The following is a 13,830-nucleotide window of genomic DNA, read 5'->3' as shown; positions in this document are numbered from 1 at the left end:
CGGGCGGGCGCTAAAGTTAGCGCCCGCCGGAAAGTGGAGGCCACTTCGCCGATATTCAGTAGCTTTGGCCAAGGAGTTTGGGCGAGCGCTGAAACTGGCGTTGCACCCCTATCTTTAGGCGCTAAGCCGGCGGTGCAGAGTGATAACGCCGAGGCCGGGCGCAGCGCAGGTGCGGTCATGTTTTGATTGACAGCAGACACCCTGACGCCGGCCAGCTCTTAAAGGGGGAAGGGTCGACTTGGTCTGCTGCCACGCCCTGGATAGTGGAGCCCTCCAGCTAGGCCTGAACACTGCTGCTGGACCCAAATAGCGCCTGAAGCCATGCAGAAGGCCCGTGAACGAGCGCAGCGCTTCTCAGAGCATGCTTTGAGGGTGCTGCTTAGGGGTTTGGAGAAGAAAAGAGATATCTTGTGCCCGGACAGTGGCAAGAAGGCTCCCAAGAGGCTGTACAGGAGAGCCTGGAGGGAAATCGCCCAGAGGGTCACAGCCAACAGCGATGTCCCCAGGACTGGTGACCAATGCTGCAAGAAGTTCAACGACCTCACTCGGTTGGTCAGGGTGAGTACCCTTTCCAGTGTCCTCCTCATCCTTGCATGTGCACCTCACATTATGGGCAAAGGGACCTCAAAGACCTAATGGCCAGCCCTCCTCCAGCAGCTATGGCACTGGCATGATCATCAGTAGCACTTTCTGCACTTGACACACTGGCCAAGCTATTCGACCATGGGAGGCAGTGCACACAACAACAGGGCACCACACTGGCCAAGCTATTCGACCATGGGAGGCAGTGCACACAACAACAGGGCACCACACTGTACTTAGAGGCCGTCCTTTCTCTTGCAGGCCAAGCTGGCGCAGAATCTGAAGAGCCGGACTGTCACCGGGGGAGGCCGTGTCCAGTTCCAGGAGCTCAGTGACCTGGAGGAGCGCGTGGCTCGACTCATGCGTGCCCGGGAGATTGGCCCCGTTGCTATTGGAGATGCCGACCCTGTGCTGGGCCCCAATGGTAAGGACATGACCGTTTGGACCTCTCTCGTTCCCCTTGCGCTTCAGATCTACATCCTTTGCCACTGTCCCACCAATGCGCATAATGCCACCACTCATGCCTCCCTCGCTGACGCCCTGTCCTCACTCTAAAGCTACTCTTGCGCCTTCCTGCTTTCAGCTGGTGAGGAGGAGGTCCCTGAAGCTGCGAGTGTCAGTCCCTCGGAAGAGGAGGACGACGAGGACCAAGAGGAAGGCGGCACATCGGGGAACCCTCATCCGCGCCAGGGGATGGCAATGGAGGGGACTCGTCTTGCCTGGAAGAGAGCCAGGGGGAAGTGTTGCAGGGGGGTGTAGCTCCTGTGCCCAGTGGCGTCCAGCCACGCGGGAAGGGTCGGGCAGCACGGCTGCCTTCTCCCCAGAGGGGGGAAGTGTTGCAGGGGAGGGCAGTTGCTGGGCCCAGTGGCGTCCAGCCACGCGGGAAGGGTCGGGCAGCAAGGCTGCCTTCTCCCCAGAGGGGTAAGTGTTGCAGGGGAGGGCAGTTGCTGGGCCCAGTGGCGTCCAGCCACGCGGGAAGGGTCGGGCAGCTCGGCGGCCTTCTCCCCAGAGGGAGAGTCCGGCCTCCAGTCCGGAGACGGTCCTCGCCCAGGAGGTGCGCCTCCTTGATCAAATGTCCGTGGATTCGGAGCGGCGCCACACCGAGTTCATGGGGGTTGTGGGACAGTTGCCTCAGGCCATTGAGTCCCTGGCTCATAGTGTGGCCGATTTCGGGGACTCACAGGCCAGGGGTGTCGAACAACTCGCGGCAGCACAGGATGCGAGTCGAGAGTTCATGAGTGGTGCCGTGCAGACACTGGCTGGTCTGATGCGGGCACAGACCAGGGCAGTACGGGCACTCACTGCTGCCACACTCGCTGTGTCACGCACGCATCGCCAGGGCACCCGCCGCGCTGCTGCAGCACAGCGGTCTGGCCTTCACCAGATTGCTGCGCTTGCTGCAGTGCCAGCCCGGCCGAGTGCCAGTGTCTCTGGCGACCAGCGAGCGCCTGGCATCAGCCAGCTTGCCCCCATTGCTGCAACCGCCACTGCCACTCCCCCAGCAAAGCTGCGACGAGCTGCTGGAGAGACTGATGCTGCCCAGCCACAGCTGCAGCAGTCAGCAGCCGGCCCCTCCAGGGCCGGACCTCGTCTAGGCCGACCCCCAAGTGCATCTGCCGTCACGCATTCTGCCCCTCAGGAGCCTTCCCCCAGCCTTGCAACACCCACAGGGCCCAGGTTGAGGCGGAGCAGCAGGTCGGGCAGGGGCCGGAGAAGCCTGCACAAGGACTCGCCCTCTCGGCACACCAAGTAGAGTGTGTTGCCAAATGTTTTTTTATATGGGGGTGTTTGTGTTCTGTATGGGGGGGGTTTATTTTGGTAAGGCCGAAGATGATGGCAAATGTTTTTTTAGATGGGGGGTGTTTGTGTTCTGTATGGGGGGGTTTGTCTTGGTAAAGCCGAGGATGAAGGCCAATTGGATGGACAAGTTTTGTTATTCCTCCCCAGGTTGTGGGAATGAGATATGTTTTTGACTGTTTTTTGGGGGTCTTGTCTGTTTTTGTGTTTCATGTGGGAAGGGCCCTGAGTTTGTTAAATGAAGCTTTTTATTTATTCAGCTTGTCCATGTGTCATGTTTCAAGTGGTTGTTGCGTTAACCGGCTGAGGGCTTGCGGAGCGGCTGCATTCAGGTGCGTTCATTGCCACAAGCCATTCCCTGACAGGGGGCCTAGAAGTGTCGTTCAATAAGCCGCCGGTGGACGGCCCTTGGACCTTGTGGCTCCCTCCTGGGCTGGTACTCCTCCTCCTCCTCCTCCTCATGCTCCTCCTGCTCCTCCTCCTGAGGTGGTGGTCCAACGTGAGGTGGCAGTGCCTGAGTCCTGCGGATAGCCAGGTTGTGCAGCATGCAGCAAATGACGACGAACTGGGAGACTCTATCCGGCGAATACTGTAGAGATCCGCCGGAACGATCCAGGCAGCGGAACCGTTGCTTGAGGACGCCAATCGTTTGCTCTATGATGTTCCTTGTGGCTTGATGGCTTTCGTTGTATGCCTCCTCAGCAGGGGTCCTGGGCGCGCGGAGCGGGGTCATGAGCCATGTACACAAAGGGTAGCCCTTGTCCCCGATAAGCCATCCCCTTTGGGGAGGCTGTGCCTGGAACATGTCAGCCACAGTAGTCTGGCGCAGGATAAATGCATCGTGGCTGCTTCCTGGAAAGCGGGCATTGACAGCTAGGATGCGCTGCCTGTGGTCACACACCAGCTGTACATTGAGGGAATGGTAGCCCTTCCGGTTGCGGTAATCCTCGGCATTGTTGATAGGTGCCCGCATAGCCACATGCGTGCAGTCAATGGCGCCCTGCACCATGGGGAAGTCGGCGATCCTGGCAAATCCGACTGCACGCTGCTCCTGCCTCTCTAGGGTCATGGGGAAGGAGATGAATTGGTGTCTCCTTGCGAAAAGGGCATCGGTGACCTGCCGGATGCAGCGATGCACGGCGAACTGGGAGATGTTCGCTATGTCCCCAGCAGCAGCTTGGAAGGAGCCGCTTGCATAAAAGTTCAGAGCCACCGTGACCTTCACTTCCACCGACAGAGACGTCCTGCACATCAGCTGTGGACGCAGATCTCTGTGAAGCAGCTGGCAGATCTCTGCAACCACCTCCCTTCTGAAGCGCAGCCTCTTCACACAATGCGCGGCAATCATGGTGAGATAGGACACCTGCTGCCGGTATTCCCTGAGTGGGTAAGGCCTACGTTGCCGACGCCTGATGGCCCCTCTGCGTCTAGGCATGGCTGCCCCTCTCACACAGCGTCTGCGAGCCCTTCGCACATAATGCTGGAACTGAGGGTTGGAACCCCATGCAGCCCCCATAATATACTTGCAAACAGTCAAATCACAATGAGTCAAATTTCCAAGCTCTGGCCAGGAGCCAAAAATACCTCTCCTATGTTGTCCCAAATCAGTAAGGTCTGTTCCTTGGTCTCTGTCCAGAAATCCAAAGCACTAAAGTCATTGCAGCAAAATGGCTGGCCTTCATACCTCAGCCTAAGTGCTCTTTAATTAGCGCTCCCCGAGGCCCGCAGGGCCTCTGCTGCGTTCCACTTCACAGTTCTAAGCAGCGCCACGCCCACATTGGGCGGGCACCACTGAAGTTCCGCTTTGGGGCGCACAAACGGCGTTGCACGACGAAATGACGTCATAAGGTGCGCGCGCAGCTGAGCGCATGCAAACACTTTGCGCCGGCGCAAAATGTCAACTGAAGTTGGGCGTAGGCGCAGATCGCTCTGCGCCCGGGCGCAAAGTGCCTAGCGCTCGAAATCTACTCCTCTTATGGCGCTAACGGCTGGCGAACGCAACTGAATTTCTAGGCCAGTGTGTCCAGGGGAACTGGAGTCAGTGTGTCCAGGGGAACTGGAGTCAGTGTGTCCAGGGGAACTGGAGTCAGTGTGTCCAGGGGAACTGGAGTCAGTGTGTGTAGGGGAACTGGAGTCAGTGTGTCCAGGGGAACTGGAGTCAGTGTGTCCAGGGGAACTGGAGTCAGTGTGTCCAGGGCAACTGGAGACAGTGTGTCCAGGGGAACTGGAGTCAGTGTGTCCAGGGGAACTGGTGTCAGTGTGTCCAGGGGAACTGGAGTCAGTGTGTCCAGGGGAACTGGTGTCAGTGTGTCCAGGGGAACTGGAGTCAGTGTGTCCAGGGGAACTGGAGTCAGTGTGTCCAGGGGAACTGGATTCAGTGTGTCCAGGGAAACTGGAGTGAGTGTGTCCAGGGGAACTGGAGTGAGTGTGTCCAGGGGAACTGGAGTCAATGTGTCCAGGGGAACTGGAGTCAATGTGTCCAGGGGAACTGGAGTCAGTGTGTCCAGGGGAACTGTTGTCAGTGTGTCCTGGGGAACTGGAGTCAGTGTGTCCAGGGGAACTGGAGTCAATGTGTCCAGGGGAACTGGAGTCAGTGTGTCCAGGTGAACTGGTGTCAGTTTGTCCTGGGAAACTGGAGTCAGTGTGTCCAGGGGAACTGGTGTCAGTGTGTCCAGGGGAACTGGAGTCAGTGTGTCCAGGGGAACTGGAGTCAGTGTGTCCAGGGGAACTGGAGTCAATGTGTCCTGGGGAACTGGAGTGAGTGTGTCCAGGGGAACTGGAGTCAGTGTGTCCAGGGGAACTGGTGTCAGTGTGTCCAGGGGAACTGGAGTCAGTGTGTCCAGGGGAACTGGAGTTAGTGTGTCCAGAGGATCTGGAGTCAGTGTGTCCAGGGGAACTGGTGTCAGTGTGTCCAGGGGAACTGGATTCAGTGTGTCCAGGGGAACTGGAGTCAGTGTGTCCAGAGGAACTGGTGTCAGTGTGTCCAGGGGAACTGGAGTCAGTGTGTCCAGAGGAACTGGAGTCAGTGTGTCCAGGGGAACTGGAGTCAGTGTGTCCAGAGGAACTGGAGTCAGTGTGTCTGGAGGAACTGGAGTCAGTGTGTCCAGGGGAACTGGAGTCAGTGTGTCCAGTGGAACTGGAGTCAATGTGTCCAGGGGAACTGTAGTCAGTGTGTCCAGAGGAACTGGAGTCAGTGTGTCGAGAGGAACTGGAGTCAGTGTGTCCAGGGGAACTGGAGTCAGTGTGTCCAGGGGAACTGGAGTCAGTGTGTCCAGGGGAACTGGAGTCAGTGTGTCCAGGGGAACTGGAGTCAGTGTGTCCAGGGGAACTGGAGTCAGTGTGTCCAGGGGAACTGGAGTCAGTGTGTCCAGGGGAACTGGAGTCAGTGTGTCCAGAGGAACTGGTGTCAGTGTGTCCAGGGGAACTGGAGTCAGTGTGTCCAGGGGAACTGGAGTCAGTGTGTCCAGGGGAACTGGAGTCAGTGTGTCCAGGGGAACTGGAGTCAGTGTGTCCAGGGGAACTGGAGTCAGTGTGTCCAGGGGAACTGGAGTCAGTGTGTCCAGGGGAACTGGAGTCAGTGTGTCCAGGGGAACTGGAGTCAGTGTGTCCAGGGGAACTGGAGTCAGTGTGTCCAGGGGAACTGGAGTCAGTGTGTCCAGGGCACAAGCATGATTGGCCAAATGGCCTCTGTCTGTCTCTCTGTTCTGTCTCATTCTATGATTCTATCTATGATTCCATATATTATCACGGATTTCTTTTTTTAACTGATTTTAGATGAAGCACGACCCCAAGACAAGTTTCCTGGAATCCAATTTGATAGGGACGATTATTGACCTCTTTGTCGCAGGTACAGAGACCACCTCCACCACCCTGCGCTGGGCCCTGCTCTTCATGGTGCTACATCCAGAGCTTCAGTGTAAGTATAGATAGGCTTCCTATACCTGGCTGGGTGATAGATGCCGTTATGGACTGTGGAAGAGGGGAGGCGGAAGATGTCATTGTGAACTAAGATGGAGGGGTCAAATGCGGGCGAGCAAAGAAGATTACTGGAATGACTTGTAGGAGGAGGAAAAGTTCATTTGGAAGTAAGGTTACAAATTGTTCATTTTCTGCCTACAGCCCTGAATGGAATGATCCTATATTCAGTAAGACAGGTTTTGAATCCTCTATTTGCTATTCCCTAAAACAGATGATCTGATCACTTATCTCATTGATGTTTGTGGGATCTTGCTGTGCAGGAATGTGCTGCAGTACTTCCTGCTGTGATTACACTTCAAAAAAGTACCTTATTGGCTGTGAAACTCTTTGGGACATCTCGAGGTTGTGAAAGGTGCTATATAAATGCAAGTTCTTTCTTTCAACTGATCCTCAGGAGTTGTTCTGTTTTTGCTTCTGCAGCTAAAGTCCATGAAGAGATTGAGAGAGTAGTTGGGAAGGAGAGAAAGCCAATGTTGGAAGACCGTGAGAACATGCCGTACACTAATGCTGTTATCCATGAAATCCAACGCTTTGGAAATATTGTTCCAATTTCACTTCCTCATCAAACATACAGAGATACGGAGGTCATGGGATTCACAATCCCTAAGGTACGGTCTGGAATTAATCTTGCATATGCAGCCACCCCCCCCTCCACCCCCAAGACCTGTCTTTCTCTGAAAGCACAACTCCTACTCAATTATAATTGTGGATTTTCTCAAGGCATTCACTGCTGTAGTGAGCCCTCATTATTAGGAAATATGAAGATTCTAGTTAACAGATCTGCTCCCTATATCTTAAAGAGCCGAGTTTCTCTAAAACAGATACCATTGATATGTTAGATGTGCCTGTAAGTCAGTCAGTGAGCAGCTCCTGACAGGAGGAGGCCTCTGTTGTTTTTTCTTATACTACAGTAGTAGATCTCCCATGGCATTGCTGATGGACTGCAGGGAACAGGTGGATGTGGTGATGAACAGAGGTTTCTCGGTGTATGGCGGGGGGGAGGGGGTGGGAGTAGTTTAGATGCCATTTGTCTGTGATGGGGAGACAAGCATCTGGGACTAGTTACGAGTTATGGTCCTCAATCTAGAGGGAACGGTCAGAATACAAGGTAACAAGTGGTGGGCTCCTCCTTATTGCTCTGACGGTCTATTACAAATATATTCTTGGCTAATGCGTGTCTTTAAATGACTTATAGGGAACAATGATCTATCCAAACATTTCCTCCGCCTTGTTTGATGAAAACTTTTGGTCGACTCCACACCAGTTTAATCCAGGTCACTTCCTTAACTCGGAGGGGAAGTTTGTGAAACCAGACGCCTTCCTCCCATTCTCCGCAGGTGATGTAGAATTCAAGGGATTTTTACATGTATCAAAATATGTAGCTGTGAATTAATGGAGGTCTCACCACATCTCTATGTAGAAGTGGGGGTCTTAGTCTGCTCCTGGACCTCAAAGAGGATGTATAAAATTCCATAAGTTAAGATCTAAATTTGTCAGCTCTCAAAGCCCCTTATGTTTAACCCAGTTTCTAAAGAGTACATTTTATATTAATTGAATAAAATTAAATAGAATAACATTTACTTAACTTTGAACAAGGTTGGAAGTGATTGTGATTCTGTGAGAGATTAAGATGTGGTTGGATGCTGCCAGAACGGTCATGGAATTTAAGACTGTGTGAGAGCCAGTTGCGGTTCGATGAGTGCGACCCCGCAGTGACGCTCCGACCTCTCTCCCGCAGGCGCTAACTACTCTCGCTCCTCACCCTGCAGGTCATCGCGTGTGCTTGGGGGAGCAGCTGGCAAAGACCGAACTCTTCCTGTTCTTCACATCCATGCTCCAACATTTCACATTCCTTCTCCCGGAAAACGAGCCAAGACCAAGCTACACGGAAGCCAAATATGGAATTACCCTTAATCCACTTCCTTATCGACTGTGTGTTAAACTCAGATAAGATGTATGGGGGATGCCCAGCAGAGACGAGGAGAGTTGCATCTTCTCCATTTTGAAACTGATCCACTCACTAATTTTTTTTCTGTCCTCTTAAGTATGAAATCCTAACGTTATGGAGTGTAGCATTTTGTTATGGAGTGTAGCTTTCACAGGAACATGCCTAGTGGTGCACTGGAGCACGGCTCCCTTGCTTCTGGGATCTAAATTCTGATCTAGCCAAGACCATCTGGCAGAGAGACGAGATTAGAGTCTCCTCCTCCTGTTAATGGTTAAGCATCTTTTGTGAAATTGGTCACCTGAGCCTATTGAAATCACAGTGGGCAAGAGTTTTCAGCAAAAGTTGCACAGATATTCTGCACTGATTGGTTGCTACGCAACAGTGAGGGTGAAGTTGGTCTTCAGCAATAGTGCAAAACACGCAATAGCCAATCAGAAGCAGGAATTACTCCCCGTCTGATTTCTCCTTCCATTGAAGTCGGCTGGTGATTCACAATCGTCCCTTTTGCTCTAATATCAAAGCCCAAATTCACCCTATTGAACAGCGATTGAGCAACTGCTCAGGTCTGTTGGAATGCTCACCATTTCTTCTCAGTCTTTCTGTCAATGTCTTCATTAATTTACAGATTTAAACTTACACCAACAGGACAGATCTAATTTTACCAATTGTTTATCTAGTTAATTATCAAAAAAGAAAATTGTTTAAATCCTTTTGCGTATTGTTTAGTTTGGGCCAGTTATTCTGAATGTCATGTAAATCTGTGTATCGCTTGGTACAGTTTGTTTAATGGGTGTAGTATGTGCAGCCCTAAAGGTGTAATGGATCGGTGCACCAACATTGTAATGATGTCTCCAACATGTATCTTAAATAAAAATAGAAAATACTGGAAACACAAAGCAGATCTATCAGCGTCTAAACTTTCAAAGTTCAACCCATAACATGCTCAAATTGTAGCTTTGCTCAGAACAAATTTAATTACAAACACATTACAGAACGGAATGCCGTGTGTACCATCTACAAGATGCACTGCAGCAACTCGCCAAGGCTACTTCGGCAGCACCTCCCAAACCCGCGACTTCTTCCACCTATGTAAGAAGTCACACAACACCAGGTTATAGTCCAACAGTTTTATTTGAAATCACAAGCTTTCGGAGCACTGCTCCTTCATCAGGCGAAGTGGAGAGATGCATAAAGACACAGCTTATATAGTCAGAGAATAATGCCAGGTGATTACAGGTAATCTTTCTAACTGTCATTTATCACACCTCGGCAGAGAGATAATCACAGCAATCAAAGGTGTGAATGGTGTCCATACAGGTTAGTCAGGAAAACATTACATCAAAGAACAATGAGGTGGGGTCACAAGGGGTCAAATGTTGCAGATGCTGGGGTCTGTATGAAAAACAAAAAACAGACAAAAAAAATTTTTTTGCTGGAAATCACAGCAGGTCCGGCCGCATCTGTGTAGAGCGAACAAGCCAACGATTTGGGTGGAGATAAGGAATAATAAGGGGAAAAAGTCACTAGTGGGCATAGTCTATAGGCCTCCTAACAGTTGCAACTCGGTTGGTCGGAGTATAAATCAGGAAATAGTTGGGGCTTGTAATAAGGGGACAGCTATGATCATGAGGGCTTTTAACTTTCATATTGACTGGACAAATCAAATTGGGCGTGGCAGCCTTGAGGAAGAGTTCATAGAGTGCATTAGGGATGGGTTCCTTGAGCAGTATGCAACTGAACCAACCAGGGGGCAGGCAATCTTAGATCTGGTCCTGTGTAATGAGACAGAATTAATAAAAGGTGTCCTAGTAAAGGATCCCCTTGGAATAAGTGACCATAACATGGTTGAATTCCAAATGCAGTTGGAGGGTGAGAGAGTTGGATCTCAAACCAGCGTACTGAGCTTAAATAAAGGAAACTATGAAGGTATGAGAGTAGAATTGACTAAAGTGGACTGGGAAAATAGATTAAAGTGTAGGATGGTACAAGAGCAGTGGTTTACATTCAAGGAGATATTTCACAACTTTCAAGATAAATATATTCCACTGAGGAAAAAGGGGAGTAAAAGAAAAGATAGCCATCCGTGGCTTAGTAATGTACTAAAGGATAGTATCCAACTGAAAACAAGGGCATATAAAGTAGCCAAATCTAGTGGGAGGATAGAAGATTGGGAAGCATTCAAAAGCCAGCAAACAATAACTAAAAGATTAATTAAGAAAGGGAAGATAGATTATGAAAGTAAACTAGCAAAAAATATAAAAACGGATAGCAAAAGTTTCTACAGTTATATAAAAAGAAAAAAGGTGGCTAAAGTGAACGTTGGTCCCTTAGAGGATGAGACCGGGAAATTAGTGGTGGGGAACATGGAGATGGCAGAAACGCTGAACCAATATTTTGCATCAGTCTTTACAGTAGAGGACACTAAAAATATCCCAACACTGGACAAACAGGGGGCTATGGCGGGGGGGGGGGGGGGTGGGGAGGAGCTAAACACAATTAAAATCACTAAGAAGGTGGTACTCGGTATAATAATGGGACTTAAGGCGGATAAATCCCCCAGACCTGATGGCTTACATCCTACGGTCTTGAGAGAAGTAGCGTTCGCAATTGTGGATGCATTGGTGATTATTTTCCAAAACTCCCTGGACTCAGGAAAGGTCCCAGCAGATTGGAAAACTGCTAATGTAATGCCCTTATTTAAGAAGGGAAGTAGACAAAAGGCTGGAAACTATAGACCAGTTAGCCTAACATCTGTGGTTGGTAAAATGTTGGAGTCCATTATTAAGGAAACAGTAACAGGGCATTTGGATTAACATAATTTAATAGGACAGTCAGCATGGTTTTGTGAAGGGGAAGTCATGTTTGACAAATTTGCTCGAATTTTTTGAGGACGTATCATACAGGGTGGATAAGGGGGAACCAGTGGATGTGGTGTATTTGGACTTCCAAAAGGCATTTGACAAGGTGCCACACAAAAGATTACCAATCAAGATAAAAAATCACGGGATTGGGGGTAATATACTGGCATGGGTGGAAGATTGGCTATCTAACAGAAAACAAAGAGTTGGGATAAATGGTTAGTTCTCGGGCTGGCAATCAGTAACTAGTGGTGTTCCGCAGGGGTCGGTGCTGGGACCCCAACTCTTTACAATCTATATTAACAATTTGGAGGAAGGGACCGAGTGCAACGTTTCCAAGTTTGCCGACGATACAAAGATAGGAGGGAAAGCAGTGAGTGAGGAGGACATAAAAAACCTGCAAAAGGACATAGACAGGCTAAGTGAGTGGGCAGAGACTTGGCAGATGAAATATAATACTGGAAAGTGTGAGGTTATGCACTTTGGCAGAAAAAATCAAAGAGCAAGTTATTATCTAAATGGAGAAAAGCTGCAAAGTGCTACTGTACAAAGGGATCTGGGGGTCCTGGTGCATGAAACACAAAAAGTTAGTATGCAGGTGCAGCAGGTGATCAGGAAGGCCAATGGAATCTTGGCTTTTATTGCAAGGGGGATGGAGCATAAAAACAGGGAGGTCTTGCTGCAGTTATACAGGGTATTGGTGAGGCCACACCTGGAATACTGTGTGCAGTTTTGGTTTCCATATTTAAGAAAAGATATACTTGCTCTCAAGGCAGTTCAGAGAAGGTTCACTTGGTTGATTCCGGAGATGAGGGGGTTGACGTGTGAGGAAAGGTTAAGTAGGTTGGGCCTCTACTCATTGGAGTTTAGAAGAATGAGAGGCGATCTTTCGAAACATATAAGATTGTGAGGGGGCTTGATCGGGTGGATTCGGTGAGGATGTTTCCACTGATGGGTGAGACTAGAACTAGGGGGCATAATCTTAGAATAAGGGGCTGCCATTTCAAAACTGAGATGAGGAGAAACTTCTTCACTCAGAGGGTAGTAAATCTATGGAATTTGCTACCCCAGAGAGCTGTGGAGGCTGCAACATTAAATAAATGTAAAACGGAGATAGACAGTTACCCAGCAGATAAGGGAATTAGGGGTTACGGGGAGAGGGCAGGGAAGTGGAGGTGAGTCTAGGTTCGGATCAGCCATGATTCTATTGAATGGCGGAGCAGGCCCGAGGGGCCGTATGGCCTACTCCTGCTCCTACTTCTTATGTTCTTATCTCAGTATCTTATTCTCTTCAACAGGAAACCCTTCTGGGCCCTCTCCCCAAGACCCTCCACCCTCACCTCAGACACTAAGCTTATCAAGTTCTTTGTTGCCAAGATCAAAACTATTGGCGTAGCATTTTTTGGTGAATCCACTCCTTCTCTTTGCCCCCAGGCCCCAGTCCTGCCCCAGTCTTCCACCCACCCTGGCCTGAACCTCAATTTTATGAAGATGCTCCTTCATCTCCCACCCATGCTCCCCAAGCTTATTTCATCAGTGAGATCCTCCCCCTGGCTCCCTAATTGCCCTTCCCACCCAACTCATGACCACTCAACTCCCCTTCCTGACCCCAGGCTAACTGACATTATCAGCAGTTCTCTCCCTTTGGGCACCACCCCCCTCCCCTTCAAAACTGTCATCATCATCCCCTGCTCAAAATACCCAGCTTTCACCTTCCATTCTTACTTTTTTATCTAAGGTCTTTGAATGTGCCATTGCCTCCCAGCTTTGTGCCCATGTCTCCTGTTTCATCCCGTCCAATCTGGCTTCCGCCAAGTGCACAGCGCTAAAATGGTGCTAACCATGATCTCAAATTACATCCTTAGTGACGGTAAATTACGTTTTTAAACGCGGCCCAATTGCGCTGATTCATGGCAAATTCTACGTCCGGCGGTATGCAAATGATTTTGAGTGGAATCTCGAGAGAAAAAACTTTTCAAAACTAGCGCAATTTTGGGCACACTTTAAGCCCGTTTCTCCTATATAAGTACGAGTTGTTGTTGTTGTTGTTGATTGCGTCCAAAGCGGAAACTGACCAGGTTGTTGGTCATCACTCCTAATATCTCCTTCTTTTGCTCACCGTCCATTTATATCTGATTACGCCTCTGTGATGCACTTTGGGGTGTTTATCGACATTAGAGGCGCTATATCAATGCAATTTGTTGTTGTTGGTCAGCTTTTGCTGGTTTTATAGCTTGGCATGTATGTGGATAGGGATTTCTGAGCTACATGATGTGAGTTAAAACTGCAAAACCAAATCACGGGGTAATAGAACTCATTGAATTTCTGCTACTCTAAGATCGTTTCTAGAAAGACAGAAGTTTACAGCACAGAAGGAGGCCCTTTGAGTCTGTGCCAGCTCTTTGCGAGAACATTCCAAAGTATTCCCATTGTCCTGCTCTCTCTCTCTCTCTCTCTCTCTATAGCCTTCAGCTTCAACAAAGTTTCCAAATCTTCTGTTTTATTAATCTGGCTGTGAAAAAGAAAAAAGGGTTAATGAAGATTGAAAAAAGTGCAAAGGAGAGATTGAACTTTAACAAGTAAGTTTTCTTTTTATAGTTATATACAAAGACTGGGTCAGTAAACAAAGTCACATGGTGCTGGAATAAAGTGTTGAGTATTGCACAA

General features: G+C 49.7%; 1 protein-coding gene across 2 annotated transcripts in view; it reads left to right on the top strand.

The window, feature by feature from the left end:
- The window catches only part of LOC147102081 (cytochrome P450 2D15-like), a 61,684-nt gene extending 52,483 nt beyond the window's left edge, over positions 1-9,201 (top strand). For both annotated transcript variants that reach the window (XM_085964257.1, XM_085964258.1), the window contains exons 6-9: positions 6,154-6,295; positions 6,778-6,965; positions 7,553-7,694; positions 8,127-9,201. In XM_085964257.1, the coding sequence (XP_085820383.1) occupies positions 6,154-6,295; positions 6,778-6,965; positions 7,553-7,694; positions 8,127-8,308 (654 nt within the window). In that variant the 3' untranslated portion in view covers positions 8,309-9,201. The remainder of the gene's footprint in view (positions 1-6,153; positions 6,296-6,777; positions 6,966-7,552; positions 7,695-8,126) is intronic.
- Positions 9,202-13,830: the final 4,629 nt, after the last annotated feature.

Source organism: Somniosus microcephalus, chromosome 22, assembly GCF_052327205.1.
Source record: "Somniosus microcephalus isolate GS21.2 chromosome 22, FLI_Smic_1.0, whole genome shotgun sequence".
Classification (NCBI taxonomy): domain Eukaryota; kingdom Metazoa; phylum Chordata; class Chondrichthyes; order Squaliformes; family Somniosidae; genus Somniosus; species Somniosus microcephalus.
The sequence above is the reverse complement of the archived record's forward strand: the minus strand, read 5'-3'. Positions and strand labels throughout refer to the sequence as shown.